Below are 26,770 nucleotides of genomic sequence, written 5' to 3' on the forward strand. Positions count from 1 at the left end.
TAACTTTTTGCTCTGAATGTACAGAGTATATAAATTACAATGTATGTTGGATGAATGTTTACAACTAACAATACTTAAGTAAGTAGATCACATGTAAAGGAAGTAATGCATTGTTAAATGGACAAGAAACGTAAAATTAACAATCATATATTTACTTCAATACCGAATGATTATAAGCCCTGTTTTATATCTTATAACATTATGTAAAAAGGTGTAAACCATAGTGGAAGCGTAGTTTTTTTGGTATACCACAATTATCTACTGCTGTTAGTACCTAATATAGATACTAGATTAAACAGCTTTATCGAGAAAAAATGTTAACAATATTATACACAATTCATATAATTCTTCTTTATACACAGAACTCTTACACAATGGACAATTTTTTGCTTTGTACATCAAACAATACTTAAAACTTCTTAGAGCAGTGGTGATACTTCATAGAATACTTTTAGATACAATAGTACCCTGAAGATTCATAAACATCTAAGAGTTCTGATACAAAGAACTTTCAAACAGCTGTCCCGTTTCAGTAAGAGAGGGACATACAATTAATTAAATTTTATAAGAAAACCAAAGAATAAGAAGACATGTTTCAGTTATTCTGGACAAGTTAGGAGTACCAAGTCTAAATAGAAATATGCTTACAAAGCTATTTGCATGCAAGACAATGAATTTCATTTATGCAGGTCCCTGGAAGTATTAACTATACAAGTAAAATGTATTTTTTATATACATAACAAATACTTTCTTATAAATATCAAATATTATTTAAATAATTCTGAATGTTTTAATTAATTTTGAAGTAGCTATAATTTGTTATGTAATTCTTATTGGAAGCGTATACTCTCTTTAGTATATAAAGAAATACTTAGTTTCTGGTACCATTCTTCTGTTCATACAACATTTTACACTTTGTAGTATCTATTTTCGATGTATGTTATTAGCAATTCCCTTTGTATGAACCCATCTGAATTAGTAAATATGTAAATCATAAATTATTTCTTTGTTAGAACGGCTAATCGTGTGTTAGTATTTAACTATGCATTTAATACAATTATATTTATCTACTAATAGCCTTAGCTTGTTGTGCTTTGTACATTTTCAATACTTTTTTACTAGGTACTAAGGATTGACTTAATCCTGGTCTTTTTTTACGTTTATTCATTTGATTATTCTCTTGATCAACTTCTTCATCATCATTCATGGAAACTTGACCATTGTATTGAGTCTGGCAAATGACTGTTTCTTGTGGTATTCGAATTGCTTCTAATTCAGCTGCTGTACGATGTAAATCGGAGTCATGTGCAAAGGTACAGTTATGGCCAAACCGGCATCTGCCTTTTCTGTAGTTCCAACAGATTTTTCTACCATTTATCATTTTAGTATCGTCTAGAGTTGGAGTCATTTTCACATGTTTTTCCAAAATGGCACTCTTTGCTTTCTCTGCTTCAACAAATGGGTTTGAGAAGACTGAAGTTTTCATGGTGGGTATGCCATTAAAATCGGGAGTTGGCAATGGAAGTTTTTCTTTGGAAGCTGTTTCATTTGGTATCTCTTTATCATTCTCATTTTCTTCTTCCTCATCTTCGGCATCTTCTTCATCCTTAAAACTAAGGGTTAGGCAATATCAGATTACAAAGAACAAGTTCAATCTTACGTGTAAACACCAACTGTGCCTTAATATATCCATGCTAAAAAAAATTACAACACATTTCTATAATGATAAGCATAATTTTATGAATTACCTATAACTTCAATCATCCATAAAGTTTTCATAAATTAACAAATATAGCACAAAAAAACATAACAGAAAAATGTTAAATCATTAAAGCTGATAATGTTACTATTCAAATCAACAATATGCAAGATTCAACAGAACACGAACTTATCCTTCATGATCTTTTGAGACGATTTTATCTCACAAAACAAAAAATAAAACACATTTGTACAATGTAAGGGATTTAAAGCACGAGAATTGTGTAACTGTTCACTTTTTTAAATAAAATTTATGTAATTCTGAGAGGTTAAAGGAAAGAGGAAAACAAACCATGAGACAAGAGGATTGCATTGGTGAAAACTTACGTGTAATCGGCACTATCTGAAACGTCGTCACCGCTACTTTCTGAACTCGAGGAAGTCCCATAATCCGCAACCAAGGAAGCCATCGTTCTTACCAATTAATTAACAATATACCTTAACAAACACTAATCTAATATAACCATTATAAATTGTGATGCTTACTGTCGGCACTAAGAAAATACGGCAACGTCGCGAATTAACGTCACCGGAAGTCGTTGCTAACGACACCGTTATGCTCTTACAATAGGCGGGAAATGTAAACGTTATCGTTAAAACGTAAAATATATTTTTAGTACTTTAATCAATTTTAGTATCTTATTCCTAAATGATTTTTTATTGTGTAAAGGATAATAAAAAATTAAATACTAGTATATATATATTTATTACGTTAAGAACATACTACACCACAATCACTTATACTAAAAGTACAATAAATATTTTGTTTTAATTGAAAGCTTTTCCATATGGAAAGTTTTCTATTTCCAGATCCTATTTTTTCTATTAACAGTCGTGTATTAGGAACACTTGACCAGTAACTTCCTAATAATGCCTTAACAATACTTATTGTGTTATCACTAGAACTCGTGCTAGCTGATTTCTTTGTATCAGGTGTATTCCATTGAGTAATTACATTAACAGTAATGACTGATATATGAAATTCATTGGCAATATAACGACACATATTTGCTAAATAATTTAATGCAATGTTTGATTTATGCTCATGAAAGTATTGGTATATGATTGCTGATAAAGAATCAATAATTATAAGTTTAGTGCAACATTCTTTCTCCTCTTTCAAAGCTGTTTTCAACCAATGCAAAACTTTAAACAGCTGCTTACAATTTTGTACATTCCATACTTTGATACTATTCATAATTTCATCTACAACCTAAAGCATGATATATTTGCAATAAATAACATATCATATTGTTATCATTGTAGATTTATATCTGTATCAATACCTGCTTGCTGTAGTTTTTTCTTAACAACATTTGTTCTATTCTTGAACCAGAAAAGTCCCTTTTTGTATCAATATACCAGACAAGAGTATTAGGTTTAAGCGCAATGTTGCAAGCAATTGTAAAACATAATTGCGTCTTTCCACTTGAAGATATGCCGCATATCTCATATATCTGACCAGGATATAAACCACCCTTTAACAATTCATCTAAACTAATCAGTTAAAACACTCATTATTCATTTCTTCATTAATTTCTTATTAAATAATATTGTTGGCATGTAATACCATAATAAACCTGTTGAAATGATATTGTTCTGTTCTATCTGAAGTACATCAGAAGCACTTCTTATTATACCTCCACATTTTTTTAAAATATTTTGTTTAATATCAATTATATCCTGTAAATTTAACCTTAGTATTATCATTTTACATTACTCTACATATTACAACATTTTTTTAAATATATCGCGTGTATTTTTTGCATTAATCATACACAGTGTACCTTAAGGGAAAGTTCAGTAAAGGTGACTAATTTTGCAGAATCTTCATCTATAAATTGAATAACAGTACGAATATGTTTCTGTTCTAGCTTCTGTACCACAGCATCCGATAATTTCGGATCAATGTCCGAATTTAATTTCGTCATACTCAAGGAAGCTTCAATTCCTCCCAAATGTTCATTTCGGTACTTTGTTTATATACGTCTGTTCAAAATCAATCGATCGAAGATCCAAACTACTCTAAACTTCCGGAAAATTAAAATCAACGTGTACACGGAATTTAGTCGAACTCACGTGACACGCATAATTAATTTCTGGGAAAAAAAAATATATTCATCATATGACTTCAAATGTCGCGTAACATTGCAAGACCTTTACAAAAATCGTGAAAATTAGTTGGCGAAACATTTATTTTTAATCGTACATTTTAAGTGAAAATTTCAAATGATTATCGCACATACTACGTAGATCAGTGTAAATATAACAGTGGTACCCAAAAGATGATGCGCCGAGTACCCAAATGACCCCAGCGTCATTCTTACGATACGAGTGTAAGTACGTGGTACACGCGGACACTTCGTTAACGAATGTAGAATCGAACAGAGCCAAGAGAAAAACGTGTCGTAAATTCAGGCCAAATAATTCACGTTTGTTATTCCATTATGATTCACACGCGATCCGTTGTAGATACGATCACAGTTCTCGCCGTGAAAGTTTATAGAGAATTCGTCGTTGCGTTTGAAAACGTGCTCAACACACGTTACTCGGTGAAGAGCCGCACGTGTGTTTGCCACCGAACTTTGTTTGAATTCGGTTAGAAAATACGGGTAAACGACGACAGAAAAAACCACGTCCAACGAAGGTCGACCGAAGAGTAAGTAGAAATTCTTTCTTCCTTTTTCTCCTCTTCGCTTTGCCTCCTTTTACGAACATCGACGACGTACTTAATAGTCAAGTTAGCACGTGGTGTGTCACAAGTATGATATGTATAATGCGGCATCCATGTCGCGCTTGCTATGAAATTTGATCAGAATTGTGGCATATTTTTCCTTAAATAATTTTATTCTGTGAGGAATATTCGATCGCTAATAATTGATAATTGAATGATCGACGAAGAGTAAGTCCCATACAGGAATATTGCAAGGGATTTGGTACTTGTAAATAGAACGTTTTAATAAATAATTTCTGTTTTTACAACTGTTTGAAGATTGATAAATCGAAGAATAGATTTACAGTTACAATAATACGAGTATAATACTGTTAAATAGATTAAACACGTGGATATGTAGCAATAATTAGAAAGACAAATGTTTAACGAGATATATAGCTTCAAGATATCGGCATGTTTACTTTATAAATTGAATCGAAACGCTTGGATAACGATTCCGTCTTCAATAAGACGGGAATGTAAAGTGATGTAACGTGGTATGTAATGTATGCCCATATTTGTCGATCACGCGCCCACCTTTTTAAAATCCTTATCGATAGACCACAGTAATGATTTTAAAATTCAAAGTATTTCCAAGCCCATCATTTCAAGTTTCGTGGAAATATTCATCTCATACTTTACAAAATGAAACTGAATTTTTTAATACATAAAAGTCTCGTAAAACTGAATTTTTAGTTTGAATAAAACTCTCATGGGTAAAGTTCCCCTTCTAAGCTTATGCCCTATAATTCATATTTTATCATCAATCTTACCATGCTAAGCGATTTTTGTGATAATGGATTTTACAGAATGCATGAGAATTCCAGTAGTCAGGCTAAATAGTTGCTGATTTGATTTGTTAGTCGGAAAACCAGTCCTTTTAATATTTTTACCAGTAGCCAATCAGGAGCGTTCGTCGGTGCCACGTTGCCAAGTATCCGGTTGCGGGCAGCCAATCGGTGAATCGGTGCCCAGTCGGAGCGGCATCTCTCTGTGGCTTGTGTAAACGTAAAGCAGCGAGCAGCTCTCGGTCTGGTCGCGGTCGAAATTTGTCGGGAGCCGTCGCCATGTTTAGAAGTGTGCGCGTCCTTGAGCAAGTCGAGCGAAAATGTTCTGTAAAATATTAGATATAGCTCATGCACTGTACATTACGTGAGGTACCTAATTGCAATTTAACGCTCGCCGATCACGGGTGTAACAATTATTTTCGTGGATGGCTCGCCTACGTTGCAGAATTTTGTGATTACATTATGGTAAGTCCGCCCTCCTATCAGACCAACGCCAACATGGCGGACGAAAAATTTCCTTTGTATCGCCGCGAGGCCCCACTGACGCAATTGCGAAAAATATATTCTCCTGGGTGGCGATACGATTTAAAAGACCGGGGATAACGTTCTCGCTGCCAAAAATCTCCGCCAATCGACCGCCGCGACGGTTGTTGTTATTGAATCACGATAAATTGACGTTTTTCTAATAAGAAGACTCGAACGCCCTGAATGCTTGATATCGGACGTTCGCGTATTCAGTGCAATCTTTCGATATTTTAAATGACATCGCTTGTTTCGTCGTCCAGTCGATGGTTGATATGTTTCTCCTCTTTCCGATGCTCTGTTTTTTCGCGTATTTTTTCTTCTGCGCAATAAGCGTGTTTTACAAATTCCAATGTGGTGCATCAGTCTGATCCTCGGGGAAATTTTGATTTCGGCGCTTTTTTCACAAATCAATTAACGTTCTCGTTCCGACTCGTGAAATTACTTTACTTGAAAGAACGTTGAAATGTACATATTTGGGCTGAAATACTGTGATAAATTGTTTACATACCTCGAATTTGTGGAAAATAAAGCATAGATATCGGATAATAGAGTTTACAGTTTGTGTTGTTTCTCGTTCGTGCTTTTCTCCGATTAACGTTTTTAAGCGTTTTTTCGAATTGTAAAATAATCGTATATAATTACGACAGAAATGTGTTGTTTCTAGTTTGATCTTTTAGGATTTCTAACTTGGAGTTACTTTTGAATTTTTTCACTTTTTGAGATACCACTTTTTCTGTCCTTGTTTTCATTTCTCCTTTTTTGTTTCTAACCTGATGCATACTTAAATAAAATATTCAATTTTGAAGTAAATATGAAACAAGATAGATGTAAAAATTTTGTTCCATTGTTGTGTTGGTTCAATAGCGTAAGAAGATATTAACATTTTATTGATGTTTTATGTATGAAATACAAATGTGTTCTGTATTTTACATTGTAACAATCACAGTGTATATTATTGAAGAGGATAATTTAAATGTATATAATTTTCAATCCTTTGATTTCAATAAGTTAATTTTTATTATCAATTTATGTGCTTTGTATACATAATTACAGGTCAAAAATAAATGTCTATATTCAAATATTTTATAGTTATGCTAATGTTATGTATTGTTTTACTATTGATACACATTTTTACCATTAAATAAATTTAACTTGTTTAATAGTTTTGATCTTCTATTATATTATGATTTATACGATAATTTATAATTGTGTTTATTATATATCAATATCATTGTGGAATTGTATTAAAAATTGAACAAATATATTGTCATAGAATTTAAAATAATGTCTTCAATGCATTTTTAATTAAATTTTACTCATGTCTGTAATATAATTTCATTAATGTTACAGTGTGATGTGTAATGAGTGATAAGCAGACTGCACCTATCCTGCCCCTTAATGGGGGTGGAGGTAACAATGGGGGAAGCAATGGAGGTGCACCACAACAAACTGTTAGTTTGCAACAAGTTCTTGCCACCGCTCAAGGACTTAATGTCCTTGCCACTGGTGCAGGACAACAGTTTGTTATTACTTCGCAGGTTCCTGGCCTTACACAGGTGCATATCTTTATTTTTAATCATCGTCTCTTTCTTAAATTCTATGCGTAACTCATTAATAAAAATTGTACTGTTGCCGCAGGTTATACCAAGCAATGCAACAACAAATTCAAACATTCAACAAGTTGGTGTTACAAGAATTGTTAATATTAGTGGTACACCGCCACGTGCAAGCGCTGTGGGTGTTGCAGGTGCAAGCTGTACACCCCTTGCATCTCCTACACGTCAAAATTCACCTAAAGTTGTTCTAGCAACGTCTCCAAAGCTTGTACGAACTTCTATTGGAAATATGTTTGTTGCGCCTACATCTCAAGCTTCAATGCAATCGCCGCCTGCGAGAAAAAAGTTGAAATTGGCGGATACCACTGAAAAACCTACCATGTGCGCCGATGATGCGATGGGCTATAGAAGAAGAATTTTAGAACACAAAATGAAAAGAATGCGGGCAATAAGAGATAAATACGCTGAGAATGCGTCAGAGTTATTCTTCCTACATGCTGGAGGCAATATGATGGACTTCCAGACGTGGAGAAAGAGACCGCCGACGCCTCAGTATCTGCATTTTTTACGGCAACATAGATTAGACCCTGACGATGACGATGAGGATTTAACAGTGCCACTGCCAGTAATACCAGATATTCCACTAACGTCAACTGTAACAACAGCTGTATCTACAATAGTTCCTGTGAACCAGAGTGCAGAAGTAAAAATCTCTGGTATGAATGTTACACCAGTTGCAGTGTCAACAACTTTGCCTGCCGCAGTAGCTCAACTTAATCAACAAGGTAAACATTTAGTTATATATTCCTGTGATATAATCTAATGATACAAATCATTATATACTAGCTAAGTATCCTAAAAGTTATGCTATTCTGTATTTAGCCTCAATCATTTTTCTAAGAGTAATAGGAGGGGCGTTTTTTTCAATTAAAAAAAAAAATGTAAAAAGTATAGAGTGAAAAATTGTTCTTAATCTTTCTTCCAAAGAGACTAGGAATATATTTATTACATTATCCGCGGTTGATGGCATGATTGATACATGACGATACGGCAAAACAATTAAAGATTTTAGTATGCATTTTATATCAACTGAATAATTAATTTACACAATAGGGCATATACCAGGTAGGCCTCAAGGGGGCCGCCATGGCATGGTGTTTGCCTTCAGAGCAGCAATTCAATCTTCACCAGTCACCGCTCACCCTCCACCTACTTCTACTCTAGCACCCACGCTCATTATAGGTGATTACTGCAGGCTTATCATTTGATGTTTAGATTCATTAATTTTTCTTTCTTACGAACGATTTTTGCCGAGTATTGTGATTATTTAAAAAAAAAAATTTTGTTCTTATATCGAATTACAGATAAAGTTTTCATTCAGTGCTTTTTGTGTGCTAGAGCAAGCTGATAAGTGATCAAGCTTAAATATGAGTAATAGATACAAGCATTAATTTCTATTGTACTAGTTACTGATTAATTGCACTTGATATTATCCTGCGCTATTAGTACGAAATAATGCGGTGAATTTTCCTAATTACCAAGCAGTAATGCATGTTGCTTTTTAAGTTATAAAAAGAGCAATAACTTTTGTTCAACAAAAGACTGTAGGGTTCCATTTTTCATAATTGGCACTTTTCAATTATAATCGTATAATATCATTCATGCAGTGATTATTTCCTTGAGGAAGTGTGTTGCACATTACATTCACTTTTAAGTTAATAATTTATGCCTTGTGATATGCGATCATTTTTAGTACTCGTAGAGTATGTGTTCACAACAATCCCACATCGACGGCTGTTTTAAAGTCATTTTTTGAAGCAGTCCACTCAATGTGGGAAGATTAATTCGCAGCATTTGTAAGGCTGTTTAGCAGTTGTGCTTTTCGGCCTAAGGGCGCTGTCGATACACACGTTCTTGATAATTGAGTTGTTTGTGTAAATGATTGTTTGCATATTGAATTATTTTCTTTCACTTTTACAGGTAGCGCACCAGTAGTTACAAGTTCACCAAAATGCGTAACGACAACAGTAGCAAGTCCTGTAGCAGACAAACCGTCTACAACAGTTGCGGCTATTGCAACTACTACAGCTACTACAACTACCACTGTTACTACTACCATAACTGCTACTCTTACTTCTACCTTGACTGCATCTACAACTACTACGACGGCAAAAACAACTACTTCATCAGTTGTTGCTCCTTCTCAACCTGTTGTTAAACTTTTTAAGTTACCTTCCTCTAATTCCACATGTGATGCTACAAATAATCAAGAACAAATCGTAGAAAAGGCGAAGCAGGTACAGTGATCTTCTTATGAGAATTTGTGTATATCTCGGGAAGTGTGCAAAGTGCAGTTAATACGTTAATATCATTTCAGGAAGCATATGTTATGCAGAGGATTGCAGAGTTACAACGCGAAGGATTATGGTCGGAAAGACGATTGCCTAAAGTGCAGGAGCCACCTCGTACAAAGGCTCATTGGGACTATTTGTTAGAAGAAATGGTTTGGCTAGCCGCTGATTTTGCTCAAGAACGGAAATGGAAGAAAGCTGCAGCGAAAAAGTGCGCGCGTATGGTACAGAAATATTTCCAGGAAAAAGCAATTCAAGCACAAAAAGCAGAGAAGTCTCAAGAGCTTAGACTAAAGAAGATTGCTAGTTTTATTGCTAAAGAAATCAAAACATTCTGGGCAAACGTGGAAAAGGTAAAATATTTGTGAATTTAATATTTAGCATGTACCTGTTCATTTATGTGTCGTAAATACTTTTTACCCCACACTATTAAGCCGACAATTTCAGTGTATTCCAATTGAAAGTGTGTGCTCGTTGTGGGAACAGCAAAGTCTGCTAGTTGTGTATGGTTGTATTAGTTATTCAGATACGATCAAAGAATTTATAGCAGGACACTCATTTACTAATATTTAATGTCATAATTTGGTAAGAACAATTTAGTTCTATGTATCTTATTTTTTGTTATAGTTGGTGGAGTATAAACAACAAACGAGACTCGAGGAAAAAAGAAAGCAGGCATTGGATCAACACCTAAATTTTATTGTTGGTCAAACAGAAAAGTATTCAACATGGTTAACAGAAGGACTTAATAAAACTGATGGCCCCCAAAGTATACCAGCCTCTATGAATAGTTCTCGAATATCTTCACCCGTTCCACTCGGCAAATCTCATTCCGATGGTATGTTAATGAGATTAAATGTCTTTATCGTATTATCTTAATTGCCCTAGGTGACATCTAGTGTTCTTTTTTGATACAGAGGATTTCCAACCAAACCAAAGTTCAGATGACGATGAAGAAACTATAGCTAAGGCGGAAGAAGAATTAAAATCTGTAACGAATCATAAGGAGGAGGTCGAATTATTAAAAAAAGAATCGGAAATACCATTAGAAGATCTCTTAAAAGATTTGCCACCTAATTACCTAGAAGATAGAAGTAAAAGTTTATCGCCTAGATCGAAAGAAGCTCCAAAGGAAGTAAGTCTACGAAATTTTTTTGCTTCAGAATTGAAATTTCAATTACATAAGAATATATTTCATAAAGTCTTATAATTTTTCGAAAAGGAAAATGAAAAAACGACAGATGGAGATACAGATTTTGTGGCGGCGTCGGACGAATCCTCAGACGAAGAAGAAACTATTATGGAACAAGAAAAATTAGAAGAGAATGCTGATTATAAACAAGAAATAGATGATCTTAAGGTACGTGTATATTTTTTGAGTTAAGAAAATAAAGCAACGAATGCTTTATACACAGTTTGTTCTTTTAGGCTGAAAATGAAATGTCCATCGATGAGCTTATGGCTAAATATGGTAATATACCGGATGTATCAATGGATGTTGATCAAGATCAAGGTATGTCTAAATTTTATGGTAACAAATTAAATTCTTTCATGTGTACTTATATTTCGGTGATGATAATTTACCAATCCTGATGGTTCAAGCAATGGTTCTCATTCTTGATTCCTTTCTTTTGATGTGACTCGAGGCATTTGTCTGAGATTATTTGAGATATTTACAAGTTTCGTAACGAGTACGAGGATTGTTCACAAAATTAATGAATGATTTTATTGTTTCAGAATCGGATAAAGAAAGCACAAAAGCAGAAGAAGGCCAAGAGAATGACGAAGAATCTACAAGTAATGAAAGTGAAAGTGAAGAGAGCGAAAATGAAGTCGGGGAACAAGAGTCTCAAACGCAAAGTGATAATGAAACTGACGTTGGGCTGAAATCTCTTTTAGAAGATATATCCATGGAGAAATCCTCAGATAATAAGACTGTGGAAATGGAGGATCATTCTGATGCTCACAATGAAATGGATAACGTGGCAGCATTAGCAGAAAGTATACAACCCAAAGGAAACACTTTACTTACTACTAGTGTAAGTTACCTTAATTGCTTTCTACTATTTCAGTTGTCTAGAGCCTTTCAATCCAAGGTGGTGTAGCAGTTATTATTTGCACATGACCATTTCTGAAAGGCAGATCAACGTGATAGTCTTATTTAATAAATTAAATCATTGATTTGTTTTAAAAGATGATCACGACAATCTTTTCATATTGTGCATATTTGTACATGTTTTCCTTTTATGATCTTGAGTCTCTATTTTAGGTTGTCACTAAAATTCCATTCCTCTTAAAACATCACCTTCGAGAATACCAACACATAGGATTGGATTGGCTTGTTACGATGTACGACAGAAAATTAAATGGCATTTTGGCAGACGAAATGGGTTTGGGTAAAACTATACAAACAATTGCTTTACTCGCACATTTGGCTTGCGAGAAGGGTAATTGGGGCCCACATCTTATAATAGTACCAACGTCTGTGATGCTTAATTGGGAGATGGAATGTAAGAAATGGTGTCCTGGCTTTAAAATTTTGACGTATTATGGGACACAGAAAGAGCGGAAACAAAAAAGAACTGGTAATGATTCGTATTTTGAAATTAATATAAATGGGAATAAAAGTACAGAAGCTTGACGTGCTTTTTTACCTTAGGTTGGACAAAACCCAATGCTTTTCATATATGCATAACATCGTATAAGTTGGTAATACAGGACCATCAGAGCTTTAGAAGAAAAAAATGGAAATATCTTATATTAGATGAAGCTCAAAATATTAAAAACTTTAAATCACAGAGGTGGCAATTGTTACTAAATTTTCAAACACAGCGGTAAGTGTCTACAATACTTTGAAAGGATGCGTATAATTAATATGTAATTATTTCATGTAAAATATTTTTTTTTTTTTATCTTAACAGACGATTATTGTTGACGGGTACACCGCTCCAAAATAATTTGATGGAACTGTGGTCTTTAATGCACTTTTTGATGCCAAATGTGTTTCAATCGCACAGAGAATTCAAGGAATGGTTTAGCAACCCAGTTACAGGAATGATCGAAGGAAATAGTGAATATAATGAAAACATTATTCGTCGTCTACATAAGGTCTGTACGTAGTTTATTCTTGTGTTTACTTTTCCAAATATAATCGCTACCGACACAAATGCATGACAATATGTTACGTATTTGTTTTATACATTTAGCGAGATATTAAAGTAATTCTCTATTAAAACTCGCGTGTCGGAATCACTTGTACGACATACGAATCCTGTCGGGAGAAACAATTCTATTAGTATAATTTACGTTGCATTTCCTTCTTCTTCAAACATTCAAAAATTAATTATATACTTTTACAGGTTTTGCGGCCTTTTTTGTTGCGAAGATTAAAGACAGAAGTAGAAAAACAATTACCTAAAAAGTATGAGCACGTCCTCATGTGCCGTTTATCGAAACGCCAGCGATATCTATACGACGATTTTATGTCTAGAGCAAAGTAAATACAGTAATTTATATTAGAATATTGAGAATTTTTATTTCTGATGTCCATTACTATTTATTTGTATTTTTTCCAGAACAAAAGAAACCTTAGCCAGTGGTAATTTGTTGAGTGTCATTAACGTTTTAATGCAACTGCGGAAAGTGTGTAATCATCCCAATTTATTTGAAGTCAGACCTACTGTATCACCATTTCAGATGGAAGGCATCGAATATGTTACAGCTTCCTTAATATGGAGTGTTCTTGATTACGATCCATTCAAGGTAAGAAAGCAATATTTCTTCCTTTTAAATTTAATTAAAAAATAAAATTAAATACTTAAATTAAATAATGAAACTTCCAAGAACAGAAAGGAGAATAATGTAATTATTTTTGCAGCATATCGATTTATCTAGTATTAGTCTTCTTCTGTGCGATCTGGAATTTACTCTTACGGCATTTGTGGCGCATAGAGTAAGACGATTACAAACGCCACGAAAGTTGATAGAAGAAATAGATAGTCAACCAGACCCACCACCAAGATGTCCACCTGGAAAGATTAAAATCAATGTCCGATTATCCAATCAAGTTAAGCCACCGTCTACTCCTCAGCAAACTCAAACAAAACTAAAGAATTTCGCTGGAATATTGCCTACACCGAGAGTTGGAACATCCCCTTTAATAAAAACATTAAATAATCAGAGCACTCCAGGGCAAGGTAATTATCAATGACTTGGAAGACGTTTGATACTGCATTTAATACTTTTAGGATTTCTTACAGACATATTGTTGTTAATTACAGGTGTAACTTTAAGAGTAGCAAGTGGACAACAATTACAAGGGTACTCCGTGCAATTGGTACAACATCAGGGTAGCGTAAAAGGTAATATTTTTTATTGTAATATTTTGTTTTCTGTTTTATATGTACGTTTACTTCTAAAACCTTTAATCCTGATGCATCATCGATCAGTGGTTGCACTCAAATCGTTGCTGTGTAATCATTCTTGCAGTGGTGCTAGAAAAAATGGTCTCGGGCCAGCTTGTTTATAATTTTCCTGTCTTATAAGCATTCTAGAACCGAGAGTACATTAACAATACGAAATACTTACATTTAATTAAAATCTACCATTTGTAATTCATGATTTGTATAAAACGTATTTGTTGTGTTTGCTTCGAAAATAGCAATTCCTGTCGGAACACTAGCACATAACCCACAACAAAGTACAACAGTGACACCAACTACAGCAGCAACGAATGCACAGAAGATCACAGTAGGGAATGCAAATATCAGAGATGGACTGCAACGATTAACCACCCAGACAGTCACAGTTAAACAAGGTGATTCCGTCCAAAGAATAGCAGTGCCTAGTTTTGCACAGCTGGTTCAAACATCTACTGGTAGACATATCATTCTGACTTCGAATCAGCAAAACACTAACACAGGTTTGTCTCATGAGTGCTCGTAATCCCACTGACCCTCATTTAGAATTCATGTTCGGGCAATGTGAACCATCATTTACTTCCTTTTTCATATGTCCATATGCATATTTTAATGTATGTCGAAAATGTCTACCTAAAAAATAATATAAAATGCATGATTATATATAACTTTTCTTTATGTTCTGAAGAAATATATAAAGTATTTCAGGCCGACAAACTTTGCTAGTATATTTGAAAAATCATTCTGTACAAAAAATATTTTACATTGATCTAAACTACTTTACATAAATTGTCCAAAATGGTAATCTGTGCTAGCAAAGTTTGTTAGGTTCAATCTAGAACATCCTGTGTATTTTTATTTTAAATGTATTGCCGAGCTTCTTCGTTGGGTCTGCCAATAGTATGTGCCTAACACTTTCTCTCGTGTACTTTCAGTTTCATTTCCAGTAATGACAAGTGGACAACGTCTAACTGTTTTATCTAAGTCTTTGATGGGCCTACCTACTTCGGGAGCAACAGTAAATAAAGTAGTGGGAGGAGTAGTAACGACCACAAGCGGAACAAGTGCAAGACCTGTGATGAGGGTGCCGCCTTTGAACGTCACTGCTTCTCAAGCACAGTCTCCTGCTGGGAATGGACAATCTCAGCAACAGCAACAGCCAATTCGTTGTGGTATTGTTACTAGACACGCACAAAAAGAGTCTGAGAAGGCACAAATAAAAGAACGTCCAAAGTCCGAGTTTTATTTGGTAAATGTCTTGTCTATATAGAACATCAGAGCATTACACAATTTAATTGGTGATACTTAAATGGGGAATACTTTTTTACAGCCACAATTGGAAGAAGAACGAAAACAAAGAAGGCAGGCCAAGCTTCGTCTCCTCGCGAATATCAATGAAAGAAGATGCGCAGCTTGCCCTCTATACGGTGAAGATTTATTTATGGCTTTGAGAATCGGGAAACCATCTACAGCTTGTCGATGGCATAATGGTTGGCTCCATTGCGCGACTGCTAAGGAGAACGTGCGTACACGTAGACAATTTTTCTCTCGCACGGAAGCTCTTGCTGAGGCGATCAAAAGTACAGAACAAATTGTCGAGGAACTTAAAGAAGTTTTTGAAAGGTTCGTGTATAATTAATAATTTAAACAAAAAGTTTCTTTTGCACATTTGATCATCGTGTAAATCTGTTACAGATTCGTTGTTCATGTTCCTGCTGTATGCGCGCCTGCTCCACGTTTTCATGTTTCGCACCCACCCCCACACAAGTTACTTGCTCAGCGACGAATGCAAATGGAGTTGCAACGTCAATTATCACCGAAATTAGCGTTGCTCCATCCAGTGGCTAGTGCAATGATGACGCAGTTCCCAGATCCTAGATTGATACAATACGATTGTGGGAAATTGCAGTCCTTAGATCAACTTCTCAGGAAGCTTAAATCCGGGAATCATAGGGTTTTAATTTTTACGCAAATGACTAGAATGTTGGATGTGCTGGAAGCTTTTCTTAATTTCCACGGCCACATATATTTGCGCTTGGATGGTACCACTAGGGTAGATCAACGACAAGTTTTAATGGAAAGATTCAACGGTGATAAGCGAATATTCTGTTTCATTTTGTCAACGAGATCTGGCGGTGTGGGCGTGAATCTTACAGGAGCAGACACCGTTATATTCTATGATAGTGATTGGAATCCTACGATGGATGCTCAAGCGCAAGACAGGTGTCATAGAATAGGTCAAACGCGGGATGTACATATCTATAGGTATGTGTAGCAGAATTTACTGTGCTACATCTGTGTATCATCTCGCGAGCGGAACACAGTACAGGGTGATTAGTTTAACTGGAAACCTTTTTTTTTACAGTTTACAGATAAACTGATGACCCTGTATTATAGGTAGTTTCTATATTGAATATATATTATATTGTTCTGCTTCCTATATTCCAGGCTAGTAAGTGAAAAGACCGTAGAAGAGAATATTCTCAAGAAGGCCAATCAAAAGAGACTGCTTGGAGACTTGGCCATCGAGGGTGGTAACTTTACGACAGCGTATTTCAAGAGTGTAAGTGTAGATACCTAATACAAAATGAAAATGCTTTATATTGAAGCAATTTAATTATTTTAAATAATATCTCCACAGTCTACGATTCAAGATCTCTTTAACATCGATCAAACCGAGAACGATGCGTCGGCACGAATGGCGGAAGTGTTGGATCAAAACAGAGATCGAGAAAAGTTCTTGCAGAAGGATGGTCAGCCTCAGAGCGTGGACGATAAAGTGGCAATGGGTGCGCTCGAGAGTGCTCTTGCTGCTGCTGAGGAGGATCTCGATGTCCAGGCAGCGAAGACTGCCAAAGCGGAGGCTGTTGCTGATTTGGCGGAATTCGACGAAAATATACCTCTGGACGACGCTGACAAGGATGACGCGCAAGTTAGCAAAGCTGAGCTGGAAGTACAGAACTTAGTGTCTCAGGTAACATAAGAATTGTCCTTTTTATAGTTGAACCCTATTTTGTATTAGTATGGTAACTTACAAATAGTTTTGAGATATCGTTTTACAGTTTTTTATAGCAATTTTCTTAGCACAATTGGTAATATTATGACATATAAAATATAACCTAGTTCATTTAAAAAACGAGGGTTCATTATCTAATTGTCATCAAATAGGTTAAGTATACCTACTCGCTACCGACACAAATGCATGACAACATGTTATGTATTTGTCTTATATACATAGCGAGATATTAATGTAATTCTCTATAAAAACTCGCGTGTCGGAACATTCATACGACATACGAATCCTGTCGGGAGAAACAATCCTATTATTAATAATATATTATATTTTTAATTAAACTGTCTTCATAACTCAAAATTCGATTTTCTATGAGTTAACATACTAATGCAGAACATGGTCCAGTTGGAATCTTAGCATCGAGGTTTAATAACATAAAATAAAGATTTCACTAAAATAATTTGTTTTGCAATCAGCTTACACCTATAGAACGTTACGCGATGAAGTTTGTCGAAGAATCGGAAGGCGCGTTCTCTGCAGCGCAGCTTGCTGCTGCAGAACGCGAGCTGGAAGAGCAGAAGAAAGAGTGGGAGTTGGATCGACTGCGAGCCTTGCGTGAAGAAGAAGAGAGGCGGATGCGGCTGGCCGACGATGATGAGAAACCCTTGACGTTCGGACGAGAGGATGCGCAGAATCAGGTTAATAGTGCTAGTAATTCTAAGAAATTAGTAAATAAGAAACTTCCTGCGAGGAGGGGGAGGAAGCCGCGTAGAAATAACATTAAAAGTGTTCAAGAATCGGAAAGTGAAAGCGAAACGACTACAGAATCAGAATCAGAGTCTCAAGAGGATGTCGTGGAAGACAGCCTTGACGAAGAGTCGAGTCATACGGAAAGTCAGAGTCAAGGCGATGAAGATGAGGAGGAGGAGGAAGAGGAAGAGGAAACGATGAACGATCGTAACGATTCTGAGAAAGGAGGATATCGTAAGCGTAAGAATCGTTCCAATAAATCGTTCAGCCAAAATCACTTTGATCTCAATAGTCCACGGACAAGATCCAGGGGAAATGTGAAGATAAATTTGTGGACGTTAGACGTGAGTCCCATTTTGCCTGGAATAAAACCAAAATGTAGAGGTAGAGCCAGTAATTTGCGGAAGCAACGAGAACTGGAGATGAGAATGAAAGCTGAGGAAAGTTTCGTCTCGCCTTTACCACCAACGTCGAGTCCTAAGAAGCTAACGAATAATACGACGATTAAGCACAAAGATGAAAGTGATGCAACGAATCAGAAGACTGTGTTATCGTTGGAGAGAAGTAAACTCTCGCCTGGAAAAGATTTGACTGAAAATGTCGAGAATTGTAAAACAATCACGAATCATTGTAATAGTACGCCTTCGCCAAAGGCAAAATTTAGGAAAAATGTAGATGCAAAAGAAGAATCTACTTCCATTGTACGTTTAGACTCGTTAGGCGCAGATACTTGTTTTCAATTGGACGACTCGATATCCAGCGTTTCGGAACAGTGTAAAGTTTCAGAATCTACTGCAAAATCTACGCACAAGTTAATAGTGGAATGTAATAGTGTACGAAGTGATGGAAGTTCTAACGAATATTCTGAAAATTCTGACACCAGTTCTACTTCTCAAGATAATAGTTCTTGTTCGACTTCAACGAAGTCAGGTACTCTAAAAATGATTTCTGATTCGAAGAATACAAAAACTTCGATGACTTTAGATGTGAACGAAGAAATCAACGTATCAGAAAATTCATTGGCTAGGCCTGTGAACAAAGTAGTAGAAGACGTAGAAAAAGCTAAAGTGAATTCCATGAAAAAAGAATCAAGTAGCTCCAATTCGGAAAACATAACCGATGATAATAAACAGTCGAAGGAGGAACCGTCTATTTCTGTCGAAAAAGTCGACGTAGAACATAAGAATAGTTCAGAAAGTGACGCAGTTGAAGAAGAAACGAGCGAACAAGAAAACGAAACGAGGGAAGAAAAATTAAACGAAGATTCTTCGAATATCGAGGTGAAGCACGAGTCATCTAAAGATACGTCTATTTCTGTGATAGAAACAAGCTCTAGTCAGGAGTCCGACGAGAGAGAGGAAAACAGTACTAAATTAAACGAAGACGAAGAAGCGAAAGCTGAGTCGAGTTTGTCGACGCAGAGCAACGACAATAAACCATCGCCTTCCTTAGATATTCCTGATACTGCTGACTCAACTGTATCTGACCCTACTGAAGAGAATAAGCTTATGTTTCGTAAACCGGATACGGTGAGTAGTGGGGTAACAACGAGGAGCGCGAAAATGAATCTCGCTGCAGAGAACTCTGAAAATAAAGACTCGGATACTTCAACGACACAGCAATGTGAATCGAGAGAAGTTGATAAAAGCGGAGGCTCGATTTTAAGTGCTCCTCGCAAAGAAGGGAATAGCAAGGTAACACTAATCAAGAGACCTGACACACCTCGGCCTACTGGGGAACAAGGAAGAATTACCAGGTCAAGCGCGGGTCGTTCTTTGACGCCTCCACCGAGTAATACCCAGAGTCCTACGAGATCGCTGCAAAGAAGACGCCCAGACACTCCTTTTCCCGAATGCCTGAAAGGTTCGCCTCGACCAGTGACGAGGTCTACGTCGTCCATAAATTCGCCATCTAGAAACGAAGAACAGTCATCGTCGTACGAGAAGCCCACAACGCGCAGTTCGAGGTCCTTGGACAACGGTTTCATAAACCCAGCCCTCTTTCGAAGAAGCAGTTCGATACCACCGATGAAGCCAGCGTCAGATACAAAAGACCTCGCCAGTTCCAGCACCCCCAGGACGAAGAGGTTGAGCGAATCAGCGAGTGTAAATACAAGCATCACGAAACGACGACCAGACACACCGGTTCCTATATTGGAGCAGGGGTCAAGGGTCACTCGGTCTGGACTGAATTTTACGTTACATTCTGGTAAATCAAGCCCCAATCATGTACCTGTACTTAGAGGGACTAAGCACATCCGTAAGCTTGATTCCTCGACCGATTCGAAGAGCCAAGAATCCTGCGACAGTGCTTTAACCTCGAGAACTGAAGTGCAGAGCACAGATTCAAATGGGAACGCTGTTGCCTCGGAGGACCTCGCGAAACAAGACAACGAAGTGAATGAGAAGCCTCAGAGGACGGCGAAAGTGGTGGCGATTCTCACCCTGGACACAAGGAACACTCACAATAACAAAGCTTCCAGTTCCGTTCATGGAAAGTCTCCGACCAGCAACTCTACCGATTTGAAAAACGCTAAGAAAGGTACTGACTCTAATTCCAGTGTTTCCGATTCCCCAGGGAAGAACTGTGTCATTCGGATCTCTGATGTTACTTCCAACTGTAAATTGGACGGATGGTGTGACTCTGGAGATCGCGTTTCCTCTGGCGTGCTTTCGAACGTGGCGAGTACTTACACGAACTCTGGCAAGACTGGGAAGACCTCGAGCGTGAACAAGACCTCGTCGACGCTGAATTCGAAGATTAAAACGGACAAGGTACCGCTGCCTATGCAGTCCGCGGTGATCGCGCTGGTGGACTTGGATAACGATTCCAGTTACGACTCGTCCGACGTGTCGAAAAGGCTCAGAAGAACGATCAAACGAACTCGGCTGTCGTCGTCTTTCACGAAGCCATTGATGGGCAAGACGAGCGAATCGCAAATAGTCGACGCATTGGACGACGAAGAGGAGCAAATACCACCGTTGAAGAAGTCCGTTCGTTCGCAACTTCCTCCTCCTCTCGCTTCTCCTTCGTCTCAGACGACGACTCAGTTGGAGAAAATGAGCAGCGGCACTGTATCTTGAGTCTCGCTAAAATTCTATCGCTGTAACATTTACCAGCGAGTATCTGTTTATTACTTTTTGTATAAACATATGTCTCCAGGATTCTGAGACACGCACGAACGCAATGTCCCTCTTGGACTGTTGCTAATCTCATACTTGGAGTCTAGCGTGCGTGTAATCCAAGTACTCTCGATTATTTTTTTTTCTTTTTTTTTTTTTAATTTCGTCACGTAATATCTTCTTGTAAATATATATATTACAATATCACAACGTAAAGGTAAAGATAAGCAAACAAAGTGAGACGTTTCTTTCGTTGTACTGAGTACACGCGTGTAATATTTTTAGCGTTGTAAATTGTGCTCTCCTGTAAAGGTTTTTTGAATGTCTTTAAGTGACATTGTAATTTATACACTTGGTGATAAAAGGAGAAAGGAGAAGTAAGACATTTGACTGTATCATATTAGAAGATAGAGAAAAAATTCATACTATGATTCATAGCTTTAGTTCGTTAGTTAATCGGCCCGCGAGCATACGGGTCGCTTCGACGAGTTTTGCGGGCAATTGGTCGTATAAAACGGGGGGGTTGGGGAAGGGAGGGGCAACAATAGAGGAAAGAGAAACAATTGAACTCAAAATTGACAAAATAATGCGCCGTACTTTGCTCTCGTATAACGCCTTGTATTACGTAACTTTTGCAAGGTGAAACGACCTGATCACACATGCTAGATTTAAGAAGTTTATTCGTTTAACTGGTATGCCCCACTGTAATATTTAAGTTGCGTGCCTGTATTTTGTATGATCGAGTGAGTCCGAGGAAAGGAAATAAACAAAATATTCCTTGCTACGAAATAATGTGTTTTCTTATTTCTTGGTACGTTTCCAAGTCTGTTCGATCAAAGGTTCAGTTTCGTTTTGGTGTCAAATTTTGCTCAGTGTGCTTGGTTATATACAACATACCATACAGAATGTCGAGATCATTCATTCAAACGCGAAACGATGATCTTGCATTAATCGCGATGTTTGGTGTGGCAAGGCTAACATGACCGCACATTAAAGGGAGAACAAAAAAGTATTATTGAATCCTGATTAGATGGTAGCATGCAGTAAAAAAGCTCCAATAATTATTACTTTGAAAATGGCACCAAAACACTGCCTTTGCCATTCCAAACTTGGAGTCAGCCAAGGTATAAGCAGGCACATTGATGAGCGTCTTGCTTCAAGCAAATATTCGATGTTTACGCGAGATCGAAGTTACGAAATCTTTGAAGAGAGAGCAAATGAGCCTTTGAACGAGCAAAGTGTATGTACACTTCCTATTCATTTCCTAGAAATTCCAAGATCATTCGTAAACATAGTTATTCAAACGCGTTCAAATTTCCATAATTGCCCAACGGAAGAATTACGAAGGTATCATGTAAAACAGAAGAGGAAATCGAATTTTATACCGAACTTCGCCATTGATTAGAATTGAATATATAGTGTACACCGCGCTCGTTCGACGCGAATATGTTTAAGTCCTCTCGAAACAGATTTCTTTACTATTAGTTCACGAATTAGATCTCATAGTCGGCTTTTAATATCTTGCAGATATGGTTATCGGATGACAATATGGAGCAAATGCCAGTAAGTATAAATCTTAGATAGCTTTTGATTGAACCGTGACATGGATAGAAGAGTACATTCACATTTCAATTATCAGATGTGGTGTCCTCCAACGCCTCCCACGACGGATAATGATGTTTACATAGATTATTCTTTGGGATTCCTTTATGAAAACACTCCAATGTCAGAAGCTCAATTGCCTCCGATATACATTAAGAAAGAACAGAAAAGAAGCAGAGTGGACGCTGGATCTACTGATCGTGATGGTAAGCGGATATTAAAGAACGAGTTGTATAATCTAGTTTTTTATTTCAACGATTATATAAAATAACTGGACTGTGATTATCATACTAGGACGTCGAGTGGGTAAGATGCGACACAAAGAGGAATCGGTTTACGCGCCGAGATCTTTGTTTGATCGACCTTCGCCAGCGCAAATGAAGATGCGTCGCGACATGAAATTGCATAAGTATCGTCCGATAGTTCGACCACCGATTCCACTGCCAGGCATAAAGCCCTCGCACATGTCCAAATCGTCCGCGGACCAAGAGCATCTTTTAGATTGGATGATACACGAGGATTGGGCCCTCCTTCAAGCGATTCAAATCTATCAGGGGCTACCGCTAAATTTAATGATCTTGTCCCCTGGCCATACTCCCAATTGGGATCTGGTCGCTGATATTGTCAACAATACTTCTCGAATATACAGGTCCCCTAAGCAATGTCGAAGCAGATACGAATCGGTAATAGTACCAAGGGAAGAAGGGAAGTTGCTTTACGATACCACGCCGAAAAAGCAAAAGAAACAGAAAGGCGTATACAAGATGCCTCAGGTTTCCGAGGTATTATATTACGATATTTTTCTTCTTGTACATTTGAAAGGAGATATTTGTCGGCAAAAAATTACCATTTTTTAATCGTCTTCTTTTAGCAACAAAGTAAAACAAACAGGCCAATGAAAACGTCTCAGTTATATAATCAGGATAAAAATCATTCGTTTACGTTAATGTGCTGTCAGAGATTCGATACCATAAAGTCTGTTTCCAATAAGAGAACGCCTACTGTTAAACCATTACTTGTTAATCCATTAATGAAAAACCCTACCAATGCCGCGGTTCTAGCTGAATGTGGTATTCAGTATGATAATCCATTGGCTCCTATAGAAGTTGCAACGCGACGTGCTGACAGGATTGCAAAGGAAAAACTTAAACATGCTGTTAGTATAATACACAATATTATTTTAATCGTAGAAATTTTATATTTCTTTATAATTTACAATATCTCAATTTTTTTCCAGGTTCTAACAGCTGAGCAGCAGCAACAAGTAGCTGCTCGCTTATTGCAACAACAGCAGCAACAACAGCAACAGCAGCAGCAGCAGCAGCAGCAACAACAGCAACAGGCTCAGCAGCAACAACAGCAAGCTCAACAGCAGCAGCAGCAGCAAGCTCAGCAGCAGCAACAACAGCAGCAACAGCAACAGGCACAGCAGCAGCAAATTAAGCTACAACAACAAGCGCAACAAACTATATCGAGCACTACGAGTCCACAAGTGCACCAATTGACGCAAGTTGCGGCCACAGTTACAACAGCAGCGTTAACTACTATGAAAACTGTTACAACCATGACCAACGTTACTACCTGCGGCACGACAGCTGCCACGTCAACCGTCAAACCTCGTGGTACATTAACAATGCAAGATGCACGAACAACGCCGACCGTCGTTAGCGTTGCGAACTTGCAAGCTGCGCAAAGAATCGCAACAGCGAGCTTGGTATCTGCCGCGCAAAGTTCATCTGCAGGTACTCAAAAGGGAATTGTCGGAGTTACTGTAGCGACTGCATCTGGCAGTAAAACGCTGACTGCTGCACAGTTACAGTATTACAGACAGCAACAGGTCCTCCTGCGGCAACAGCAACTGAAAGTACTGCAGGCTCAAGCCGCAAGCGGTCAGAAGGTGTCGGTCGCGGTTTCCGCTGCTGCTGCGCAACAGAGAGCCACGTTGATGAAGCAGAACATAACTGCAGGGACTGTTACTCAAGCAACCATTGGAAAGCAGACAGTTGCTCGTACGGTATCGGAGACCGAGATGGCTGCTCTGATAAAACGACAGGCGCTACAGCAACAGGCGAAAGCGGCAGTGGCGCAGGTACAAGTGCCCGCGCAATCTGGCCTAACCCCCGCGCAGATATTTGCGCAAGCTGGACTGCAAGTGCAACAGACAGGGACATCGGCTGGCGGCACGCCTGTTGCGACCTTGGTGAAAGCGGCGAATGTCGCTGGCGTTCGAACAGCGACGCCGCAACAAATTCGTCAGCTTGCTCTTCATCCTCAGATTATCACGCAGAGGAAATTACCCGCGCAGAAGGTTGCGCAATTGACGCAAGTCGCTACTAAGGCTGGTGTGCAGACGCAGCTGATTGTGCAACAGAAATCGTTGCCCGCGACGATGACGGTGCAACAGTTTCAGCAAGTCATGAAGCACGTGCAGCCGTCTGCGATGCAGCAATTCACTCATGTATGTGGAGAGAATGTTTGATAGCATTATCTATGATGCTTTTCGTTTCCTAATACAATGCTACGATTTTAGGTTTCCACAGGGCAGGCTGTCTCGCAGCCTGGTCAGGTGGTGTTAGCGAAATCTCCATTGCAGACAAGAGTGATTCCTGTAGCTTCGGCCGCTTTGAAGCAAACTATTCAAGTCGTTACTGCAAGCAGCGCTCAGTTGAGGCAAGCTGCACCCGCTCAAGGGAAACCTGTTGTCACGACGGCGAGAGGTAGCCCAGGACCTAGTCAAGTTAGACTGCAGACTATCGCCCACCCCGTGCATCCCCAGCAAGTGCAACAGCAACAGCAACCGCAACAGCAACAACCGCAAACTCCGCAAGATGGTCAACCGAAGTAAATGTGCTTTGTAAGTGTCACTCAAATCGACTAAGTATTATGACCTTGTTTCTTTGAAAATTGTATAAAATAACGCGCGAAACAAAGTCGAGATGGAGATTTATAAATTGATAATTGTTTAAAACTGTTAGAACATTCCAAAATATATTGCCAGAACGTTTAATGCAGACATCTCGATCTTTATTGTGATTGTATCTTGGTTTAAAACAATATTTGCAATATTTATGCCTTTAGCCATTGCGTAGTGAAAAGGTATTTTGTACTATAATTTTGTTTGTGGAGAGTGACATTAAGAATGCAGTAGTAACTATATCGTAGTTCGATCAGTATTGAGGTGTTCCGGTTTTATTGTTGTAGTATATCGTCTTTCAAAATTTGCTGGCCGAATTTCTATGTAATATTAATTACTTGCAGGACCTCTTTTAATAATTCTTTTTAGTAACTGCGAGATAAAGTTTGCTACAGTTTCATTTGCAAATGTCATGTATGTGTTCCATAATCGTTCCATGACGTTGATCGAAGTGCAGATTATAATATTACATAATTATTGATGAAACGTACTTGTAATGTGTTATCTCACTTTATCTGATCATAATTCGAGCCTGAGTAGAATGATTGATTACTAATACCGATTCTGATGACGATTAGGTTTTCTGCGACGCAATTTCGTTTAAGAGGTATGCATATATACCACTTTCGATTTTAATATACTTATACATATTATTTCGCGAAAAAAAAAAGATTAAGTATTTTACACAAAAGGTATCATTGTGATGATGCTCCGCGGCAAACGTGTATTTTTCTTGAATTTTTAAGGACTAGTATGAAACGATTTAGCCTCGAAAAATACGCTTATCTCGTTGATAATATACGTGGATGGGAGGAAGAAAAGAGAGTAACATACGAAGCTACGACTGTATGTACCTATAGTTACCTGTAGGGTTTAAAATGTTTCGTTCAACGATGCGATGTTTATACTAGGAACTTTATCGAATTGTATAAGATTGTATTAATAATATATATATACATATAAATATGTATAATTCGTGTATCATAGACGCTAAAATAAATCTCTCGTATGTATTTACGCGTGTTCTGTACTTGAATTTGCGCGTTACTCTATGAAGTGTTAAATTCACGTATACTTAGGAAAGTGCTTGTAATTGTCTATTTTTAACTTCCACTTGATAACTATTTGATAAACACTCTTGCGGAGTTTTACATTTTATATTATCTTCTCTTTACTGACCCGTGGATGTCAGTAGAGGGGATACTATTTAGATTGTCATGTAAGCAGTGTATGCTCGATACACTTTTTCGATGCTACGTA

At 37.4% G+C, this 26,770-nt stretch overlaps 3 protein-coding genes, 1 long non-coding RNA gene and 1 other non-coding gene across 9 annotated transcripts; 2 read left to right on the plus strand and 3 right to left on the minus strand.

The window, feature by feature from the left end:
- Window positions 1–131: 131 nt before the first annotated feature.
- Window positions 132–2,262, minus strand: LOC143177773 (uncharacterized). The gene is made up of 2 exons (XM_076375930.1): window positions 2,086–2,262; window positions 132–1,613 (listed from the first exon to the last, which is right to left on the minus strand). Exons 1-2 carry the CDS (start codon window positions 2,166–2,168, stop codon window positions 1,064–1,066), a joined length of 633 nt encoding a protein of 210 aa, XP_076232045.1. The 5' UTR covers window positions 2,169–2,262; the 3' UTR covers window positions 132–1,063.
- A 189-nt stretch (window positions 2,263–2,451) lies between these two features.
- On the minus strand, window positions 2,452–3,906 carry Rad51d (Rad51 recombinase D). Its single transcript, XM_076376519.1, has 4 exons — window positions 3,546–3,906; window positions 3,329–3,441; window positions 3,045–3,255; window positions 2,452–2,971 (listed from the first exon to the last, which is right to left on the minus strand). Exons 1-4 carry the CDS (start codon window positions 3,687–3,689, stop codon window positions 2,471–2,473), a joined length of 969 nt encoding a protein of 322 aa, XP_076232634.1. The 5' UTR covers window positions 3,690–3,906; the 3' UTR covers window positions 2,452–2,470.
- Window positions 3,907–4,824: 918 nt separating this feature from the next.
- On the minus strand, window positions 4,825–5,874 carry LOC143178086 (uncharacterized). Of its 2 annotated transcripts, none has more exons than XR_013001718.1 (2): window positions 5,719–5,874; window positions 4,825–5,584 (listed from the first exon to the last, which is right to left on the minus strand). It is a non-coding gene; the product is annotated as an uncharacterized LOC143178086 (long non-coding RNA). The 2 variants fall into 2 exon arrangements; XR_013001717.1 differs by having other exon boundaries at window positions 4,825–5,559; window positions 5,633–5,735.
- Window positions 5,589–26,532, plus strand: Dom (domino helicase). Of its 4 annotated transcripts, XM_076376528.1 has the most exons (30): window positions 5,589–5,724; window positions 7,135–7,340; window positions 7,423–8,125; window positions 9,321–9,637; window positions 9,718–10,044; window positions 10,319–10,529; window positions 10,609–10,826; window positions 10,914–11,051; window positions 11,120–11,204; window positions 11,429–11,730; window positions 11,961–12,276; window positions 12,351–12,525; window positions 12,613–12,799; window positions 13,051–13,187; window positions 13,267–13,453; window positions 13,569–13,887; window positions 13,972–14,052; window positions 14,352–14,612; window positions 15,045–15,358; window positions 15,440–15,732; window positions 15,805–16,374; window positions 16,558–16,672; window positions 16,751–17,083; window positions 17,599–17,820; window positions 22,522–22,557; window positions 22,634–22,802; window positions 22,891–23,378; window positions 23,468–23,752; window positions 23,834–25,054; window positions 25,127–26,532. In XM_076376528.1, the coding sequence occupies exons 2-30, from the start codon at window positions 7,146–7,148 to the stop codon at window positions 25,439–25,441; spliced, it is 8,520 nt and encodes a 2,839-aa protein (XP_076232643.1). In that variant the 5' UTR covers window positions 5,589–5,724; window positions 7,135–7,145; the 3' UTR covers window positions 25,442–26,532. The 4 variants fall into 4 exon arrangements, with proteins under 4 accessions (XP_076232643.1, XP_076232640.1, XP_076232641.1 ...); XM_076376525.1 differs by lacking the exons at window positions 22,522–22,557; window positions 22,634–22,802; window positions 22,891–23,378; ... (1 more) ...; window positions 23,834–25,054; window positions 25,127–26,532 and having other exon boundaries at window positions 17,599–21,504; XM_076376526.1 differs by lacking the exons at window positions 22,522–22,557; window positions 22,634–22,802; window positions 22,891–23,378; ... (1 more) ...; window positions 23,834–25,054; window positions 25,127–26,532 and having other exon boundaries at window positions 14,352–14,507; window positions 17,599–21,504.
- On the plus strand, window positions 10,110–10,245 carry LOC143178645 (small nucleolar RNA snoR639/H1). Its single transcript, XR_013001828.1, has one exon. It is a non-coding gene; the product is annotated as a small nucleolar RNA snoR639/H1 (small nucleolar RNA).
- Window positions 26,533–26,770: the final 238 nt, after the last annotated feature.

This window comes from Calliopsis andreniformis, chromosome 4 (genome assembly GCF_051401765.1).
Source record: "Calliopsis andreniformis isolate RMS-2024a chromosome 4, iyCalAndr_principal, whole genome shotgun sequence".
NCBI classification, from domain to species: Eukaryota; Metazoa; Arthropoda; class Insecta; order Hymenoptera; family Andrenidae; genus Calliopsis; species Calliopsis andreniformis.

Excerpts from the sequence above, each read along its gene's own strand:
- LOC143177773 (XM_076375930.1), bottom strand. The coding sequence starts at position 2,168 with ATGGCTTCCTTGGTTGCGGATTATGGGACTTCCTCGAGTTCAGAAAGT. Across the intron at positions 1,614-2,085 it reads TCAGATAGTGCCGATTACAC|TTTTAAGGATGAAGAAGATG; the intron begins GTAAGTTTTCAC and ends CCTAACCCTTAG.
- Rad51d (XM_076376519.1), bottom strand. The coding sequence starts at position 3,689 with ATGACGAAATTAAATTCGGACATTGATCCGAAATTATCGGATGCTGTG. Across the intron at positions 3,256-3,328 it reads ATTTCAACAGGTTTATTATG|TTTAGATGAATTGTTAAAGG; the intron begins GTATTACATGCC and ends TTAACTGATTAG. Across the intron at positions 2,972-3,044 it reads GAAAAAACTACAGCAAGCAG|GTTGTAGATGAAATTATGAA; the intron begins GTATTGATACAG and ends ATCATGCTTTAG.
- Dom (XM_076376525.1), top strand. The coding sequence starts at position 7,146 with ATGAGTGATAAGCAGACTGCACCTATCCTGCCCCTTAATGGGGGTGGA. Across the intron at positions 10,045-10,318 it reads TCTGGGCAAACGTGGAAAAG|TTGGTGGAGTATAAACAACA; the intron begins GTAAAATATTTG and ends TTTTTGTTATAG. Across the intron at positions 10,530-10,608 it reads CGGCAAATCTCATTCCGATG|AGGATTTCCAACCAAACCAA; the intron begins GTATGTTAATGA and ends TTTTTGATACAG.